The sequence below is a fragment of the Microtus ochrogaster genome, unplaced genomic scaffold, assembly GCF_000317375.1.
Source record: "Microtus ochrogaster isolate Prairie Vole_2 unplaced genomic scaffold, MicOch1.0 UNK52, whole genome shotgun sequence".
Classification (NCBI taxonomy): Eukaryota; Metazoa; Chordata; class Mammalia; order Rodentia; family Cricetidae; genus Microtus; species Microtus ochrogaster.
In genome coordinates, this window is record NW_004949150.1 from 1,751,666 (window position 1) to 1,759,342 (window position 7,677).

The 7,677-nt window shown below is 41.6% G+C and overlaps 1 protein-coding gene across 1 annotated transcript in view; it reads right to left on the reverse strand.

The window, feature by feature from the left end:
- The window catches only part of Pkhd1 (PKHD1, fibrocystin/polyductin), a 430,053-nt gene that overhangs the window by 136,069 nt on the left and 286,307 nt on the right, over positions 1-7,677 (reverse strand). Inside the window, exon 52 of the mRNA XM_005369574.2 lies at positions 2,010-2,147. Coding sequence (XP_005369631.2) covers positions 2,010-2,147 — 138 coding nt within the window. The remainder of the gene's footprint in view (positions 1-2,009; positions 2,148-7,677) is intronic.

Sequence of the window (7,677 nt, forward strand, 5' to 3'; positions counted from 1 at the left end):
TTTTAAACCATCTAGTGATGCAGGCATCATTTTAAACCATCGGAAATATCTAAAGCAAAGCTGGAGAGAAGCACGGGGTCTCTTCCTTCAAAGGTACAGATTTTCAGTCCACGAGTTACATGTTACAAGCAGCCTCAAAAGACTGAAAAGAGCAGTTCTAGTTAGAAAGTGGTGACCGCCAATAGCTTTCTACTAACACACAATTATTTAGTATTTCCATCAGTGATTAGATGAGAATTTTATAGACTGCTAAACAAATGGGACAACAGTCATAATCAGAAATGAAAATAACAAAATATAGAGTCATTCCCCAGTGGAGAGAGACGGATGAAAATAATCTAATAAGGAAAACAGATGAAGCCTGTACTGGCCTTGTCCCATAGTCACACTGATGATTATCTCGAATATCACCATAGAACCGGCAATGGATGGAAATAGAGACAGAGACCCACATCGAAGCACTGGACTGAGCTCCCAAGATCCAGTGGAAGAGCAGAAGGAGGAAGAATATGAGCAAGGAAGTCAGGACCGCGAGGGGTTGGTCCACCCACTGAGACAGTGTGCCTGATCTAATGGGAACTCACCAAATCCAGCTGGACTTGGACTGAATGAGCATGTGATCAAACTGGACTCTCTGAATGTGGATGACAAGGGGGCCTGACTGAGAAGCCGATGATAATGGCACTGGGATTTGTCTCTACTGCATGTACTGTCTTTTTGGGGTCCTAGTCTGTTTGGATGCACACCTTCCTAGGCCTGGATGAAGGGGGGAGGGCCTTGGACTTCCCACAGGATAGGGTACCCTGCCCTCTCTTAAGGAGGGAGGGGGAGGGGAGGGGAAGGGAGGAGAGGAGAGGGAGGGAAATGGGAAGAGGGGAGGAAGTGGAAATTTGAATGGTATTATTTATAAAGCAATAAAAATTAAAAAAAAACAGATGAAAAAGTATACTTAGGTGCTCCAGTACCGAATGCAAAATTAAAGAAGCCTTACACACATGCACACTGGGAAAACCGTTATTGGAGGCAGCACATAGAGAAAGGGCGGGAATTCCAGCTGGCAAGTTCTCTGCTAAGACTAACAACATGGGGGCGTGGCTGGAAGGTCAACTGACTTCTTGGGTCTATTGGTAGGAGCATTGCTTCTGTTCTGATAACTGGAAGATAACTTCACTGAGAAACTTCTATTGGTGCCTATGTTCCTAAAACACCATCTCTAATCTGTGCAGTGTCCTAGGTGGCAACCAACCTACCAATACAGAACTGGGGAGTCCTCTCTGGCTTCCAACCTGCTGAGAAGAGACAGGCTAGAGTACTGATTCCCATAAGACATTCTCAAGTGAAGCTTGAGTCCCAACCATGCTCACACTCACACATATGTCTGACAACCCTCTCCACACTCCCAATCTGGATTACAGGAACAACTCATTCTCTCCACCCTTTACAGCAAAGCGAAGCAAGAATATCTGGCTTTACTAGCCCCAAGGAAAGCATCATTTCAAACATAATTTGGTAAACAGTGCATTTATTTAAGTCTTTAAAAATGTCCAGTTCATGTTACCGATTTGTGTACGGACACCCTGGCTGATAAAGTAATATTTTTCAAATAGCTACTATAAGATATTGTGAGCTGCTGCATCTATTTAGACATCTCATCCCCTTGTGGTAGACTCCATAATTGTGTTTGTTACAAATGAGGAGATGGAGGTCCCCTGGAGTTTGTTTACAATCAAACAGCCAGTGTGAGGATGTGATGAGTTTGGCCCCAAATTATCTAACTTAGAGTCCCTCTAGAGCAACAAAAGGGGATTGACAATAAAGTCAGTAAGAAAGAACAAAGAGAAGTCACCATTGTCCACATCTAAAGATGTATTTGGAAACACATTTCTAGCCTTAGCCCTCCCAGCCTATGTTAAACAGAGGATCGTTGCTGTCTTCCACTTCCCACAACACATTCCCCCAGAACATGACTATCATTACATTGCCAGTCCAATTCCTGTGCACTTACTCACCTATTTTCAGTTCCCCTCCTGCAATGAGTAAGCAGGCCACACTCAGAACATTGCTTCTGTCCACAGGGAATTCTAAGGTCCCCATCACATAGAGGCGTCTAAGCACCGGGAGATCAGTATCCACAAGAACAGTCCTGTCTGCAGAAAGCAAAAAGTTTACTCAGATGTGTGCACCTATATAACAATAGCCACTTTCCACTTTATCTCCTCCATGGATGTTCCAGGCTTCTGGAAATTCAGGAGCTGCTCATGTTGAGACCTGAGTCAGGCCAACTGCAGCAACCAGAACAAATACTCTGTAGGAAAGAAAGTCAGTCATGATTAATAAGTTTTACCACTCTTTAACACAACAATGTTATGGCCAAAAGCCTTGCTTAAAGCTGTCCTCAAACACCCACCACCACAACCCTAATTTAGTACAAATTTAGTACATAAAGATATGAACTGCATATGCTTTATACCCAGGTCCTCACTTTTGACAGATTTCAAAGCATACAGAACAATAGATAAGCTCTTGGCCTTGAAAAGATCTACAATTTGGTTCTAAATCCCAGCTCTGCTACCTGCTAGATGGAAGACCAGTTTTATCCATCTATGTCTCAATTGTCTTGTCTGTGAAATGGGAATAAAAATAGTATCTGCTTCCTCCTCGGTCTTTTGTGACTATTAGATGAGTTGATAGATTAAGGTGCTAACACAACATGGAAAGCCACATGGAATTCCCTAATTTTTAGAATATAATACAGAGTGCACAGTGCACACTAGCTAAGTGCTGGGGAGAAGCATTATGTGTACAGATTTCCATCTGCTTGGCAAGCTTATGGGGCTTATGGGTGACTTCAAACAATTATTCTCCTCCCTGCATCCTCTCCTGAAAGCCTTTCTTTGTATAACTTCAAGAGAAGTAATCATGGTTTTCACCTGATCTTTTTTTTTTAATTTATTTATTTAATAAGGATTTCAGCCTCCTCCCCGCCACCGCCTCCCATTTCCCTCCCCCTCCCCCGATCTTAACAATAAAGTAATGTATGAATAAAACATTTTCACTTAAAACAGTAACTATTTCATGTATGCTGAAGTATTAAGTGTTGCCCTCTGAAGTACTTCAACATGAATTCAAGATGTCAAATAAATGTTTCTGCTTAAATTTTAAGCATTGCAATCACTGACAGGTGTACAGATTTTTAAAAGAAGTTCTTTTGTTAGCATAATCTCATTTCACATCCCAGAAAACAACAGACTCTGCTGTTCTTAAGGACCTGACCAAGCAAATTAACTTGTCATGAGTTGTCTTGCTAGCCCTTGCCTGTTTCTTTACTTAGAAGACCAGCCATGCCCTCCTGTGGCAAAGACGGCACAAACTGTAAGGCTGCAAGCCAACTGGCTCCTTCTTCCTCCTGAGTTTACAGTCTGAGCCTCCAGGCTCGAGCTGTCTTTACTGTTAAAGGATGCCATATGACTGCGTTGTAGCCAGTACCATGCACACACACTTCCAGCATAATGCCTTTAGCCCAGCCTGTAATCTCTACAGGTTCCCTCCCTCCTCACTTCTCTCAGCTGAATACAGAGTAGTAGATCTCCAAGCATGTCCATGGCTGGCTTCATCAGCACCAGCCACTGGATGAGGACCACTGCTCAGGATCTCAGCTGACAATAAAGCACTCCTCACATCCTACTTAGAGATCCCCACCACTCCTGCTTCTTGAGAAATAACCCGTCTCTTCCACATTTCCAAGACACCATCTACACACTCAAGTCAGAGCACTGAAAGGTACCCTTTGAGCTCCATACACACATTATTGCATGTCATCATGGTCGCATCAATCCTTCCTCTCCTATTTTTAGGGGAAGAAACGAATCATTTCTAAATGAAAAGAAATATGCCTATTATAGTGTCAGAAATAAAGACATTAAACAAGTCTCTCCAGCTTTGGTTAGTTTAGTCCACACATACCTTCAATACAAGAGTCCATTACTTTATGTACAGGGAAGATGGCTGACTAGACAGAGAAAGAGGTCAGCCTCATCTCTGGTACTTCTTAAAACATTCAAATAAAGGAGTGAAATATTCAGTGAAATGCTATGGTTTGTGGCTTGACATTTGAGGTTAATAGTTATTTAAAGACCTTAAAAAATTAAAGTTTGGTGCAAATGGTCATACTGTGTCCCAAGCCAAAATTGGTGTTTGCTTATAAAACTGTTATACAAAACAATAAGCACAGTTGATAAATGTTTCTTTCATTCACAGAACATACACAGAAACACACACACGAGACTAGACTCTTTAAAGGTACATCACGGGTAAATATGACAAATGCATAAAATTCGCATACCAATCTAGAAGGAATTCTTCCTTTGAATTGTCTTACCTACTCCAAATGTGCCAACCAATGCCCTAGAGATCACACACAGATTAATTGCTTGGGACCAGGACATGACTTCTTCCCTCCTGTGTTTATTTTATCAGGACTTTAAACAAAATCTAATGTATATTAGGTCCTCAGAACAACACCAAGTGGCACACACATCAATAAAATTCAGCAGAAAGAAGAGTGATGGGCTGCCGAGAGGAGAAGTATCACAGTTATTCCTTTGGGGGTAAGATTTTGCGCTTTCAAGCTTCCTGAATTCGACTCTCCAACTTTTTTGTCCCTTTCCTTACTTAAGATATAACAAACTTTTCAAGAAGTTGAAAATGACAGATGAGTGACAGGTGTTTCTTACTAATATAATTAACTATATTACTATATACCATATATTATATACCACTTTATTATAGACAAATATACTATACAGTTACCATGATCGATATACTAATAAAATAATACTTTAGGTGCACAGCACCTCCTACTCCTGCTGCAGGGGCTTCTTTGTTCCACACAACCCTGCCCTCCCCCAAGTTCACCCATTTGTCTCTGGGGTCCTTGGACTACCAGGAGGCCCTGTTCCTGTACTGAGGAGATCAATCCAGACTGAACCTTCATCTGCCAATGGATGAAGATAGAGACAGAGATCCACATTGAAGCACTGGACTGAGATCCCAAGGCCAAGATGAAGAGCAGAAGGAGGGAGAACATGAGCAAGAAAGTCAGGACCGCGAGGGTTGTGCCCACCCACTGAGATGGTGGGACTGATCTAAAGGGAGCTCACCAAGGCCAGCTGGACTGGGACTGAATGAGCATGTGATCAAACCAGACTCTCTGAATGTGGCTAACAGTGAGGGCTGACTGAGAAGCCAATGATAATGGCACTGGGTTTTTATTCTACTGTATGTACTGGCTTTTTGGGATCCTAGTTTGTTTGGATGCTCACCTTCCTAGACCTGGATGGAGGGGGGAGGGCCTTGGACTTCCCACAGGCCAGAGCACCCTGACTTCTCTTAGGACTGGAGAGGGAAGGGGAGGGGGAGTAAGGGGAGAGGGAAGGAAATGGGAAGAGGGGAGGAGGTGGAAATTTTTAATAAATAAATAAATACTTTAGACTTGAAGTGATATTATATCTTAATTAAATGGATATTGGTCTGACCTTTTTATTTCTAGCTACCTTTATTTGAAAAATGCACTAATCTACTTCTTACAACACAAGTCTTCTATAAGGAAATAAATTCATCTCATACAAAATTTTCTGTTTAAGGGTTCTCCTTGTATTACAGTTGTGGAGGTGGTGCTGGCATGAACAATGGAATGTACAATTCATGCTGGTATTGGCTCTAGAGCAGATAAGCCGCCAGGCCAAACTGTCCTCAGATACAAGGACAGCTTGTTTCCTTTGGTCCAGGTATGAATTTGAACCAATATGCTACATTTTCTACAAGTAACATCATTTCTGAGGCATTGCTCAAAGCATTTCTAGTAATCACTCATAAAAAGTTATACAACCCATATAATACATAAAATGATGGACCCCTTCTATCTTAACTGTGGCCCAATACTTTCCACCTCATCTTGGATGGATGCAGCTCTTCCATCCTATTCTGTCAATGACCAATCTATCCTACTTCAGAGAGTGAGCACTGGCATATGGAGGGAACCATCTGGAATTTCTGTTGCTCAATGGGAGGCTGATGGGGGAGCTGATCTGGAAAGAGCCTCCAAAAAGAAATAATGAGTTCCAGATGTAATTAAAGACTGTCTTTCCCCCCAAAGGGGCTTAGGACCAACCATGGTGTGGTATTTCTGGGTACCGAATTACACTCTCTTACCACTTGTTCATCCATCAAGTACTAAACACCCACCATCATTATTCTAGTATCTCTTGCCAAACATTTGGGTTGGGGGGATTGTTTGTTTGTTTGTTTTGGTTTGATATGGTTTGGTTTCTGAACATGTCCTCTTTTGACAATCGGAAATATAAAGCTTTAAAAGAATTCTCTGGAAACTTAACACTAGGTAGCATCTTTAGGAGCTCCCTGTGCATTTGATATAAGGATAATGGAAACAAAGGAGATCCAGTCTTGTACCAATGCATCATCATCTTCAAGAACAGAAAACTGAAAGCCTGGCCTAACTGTAAAAACAGATGTTGCTAACATAGAACTGGGACTTCCTGTTATTTCAGAACTCATTTAACTAATATAATCACCAAATATTCCATATAACTTCAACCCTAGATTTAAACTCAGTTTTCCCCCAGAAAAGTCTAAGAATCAAGGTCACTATTTGGTTAGCATTCCAAGGGTCTGACACTTGTCTCAATCCTGCAGAAATGAGATCAGGGGCAAAGGGCACAGATCTTAGGAACAATTATGGGGTCACATGCACAGGCATGATTTAGGGGAGACAGCACCACTGTCTGTATGGTAGGCACTATATCAGGCCCATTAATTGAGGAGGAGAGGACAGTTTCCACTACAACTCTCCATTGTCAGGGAGGAAGGCTGCACCAACACTGGACATAAACGAGGCTTCTGCGGAAGAGCAAGAACATGCAAGGCACAGCAGAGCACACAAGACCATTTGTAGGTTGTCATTTCCCTGCACCTTCCGTATATAACGATATATAACGATCCAGACTCAGCTGCCACATTTTCCTATAAATACCTTAACTAAATGAAAAGTCAATTGGAATGACATTGAGATCTCAAGTAAATGAGCTATCCTTCTTTTTAAAAAGAAATGTACTTTTAGATCAGAATGAAGTTAATATGCTGTGGTTATTGGTGGTACTTCCTATCTTTTGTGTAACTTAAAGGGATATCATCATAACTTATAAATATGGCCCAGAACAATGCTCCAAAAATAGTGGAGCTTTCACAAATAAATAATTCACCAGGAAGAAAGGTTACTATGACTGAAAATTAGTGTCAAGGAGACACATTACTGGAACAATGGTACTTGGTCCTCATGAGAACCCTCCCCACAGAAAAACTGAACAGGACTGTGTTTGACAAAAAGTATCCATTCTCCCTAGAACAATACTCTGTTCAATGAGCTGCAAGCTTTAGTGCTTGCTTAAAAAAAAAAAAAAACTCAAAACCACACAGGTGCTTTCTTTATTCCACCCCCTGACTATCATCTTTTTTCAAACTGGTCTTAAAAATAGGCAAAAGAAGCAGTTTGCAAAGGGCCTGAAGGCATGATTCAAGAAAGAAAGCCAGGTTCCTCACAACTTGACAAAAAAACCATCTGCCTTCCTGATGTGTGTGTGTGTGTGTGTGTGTGTGTGTGTG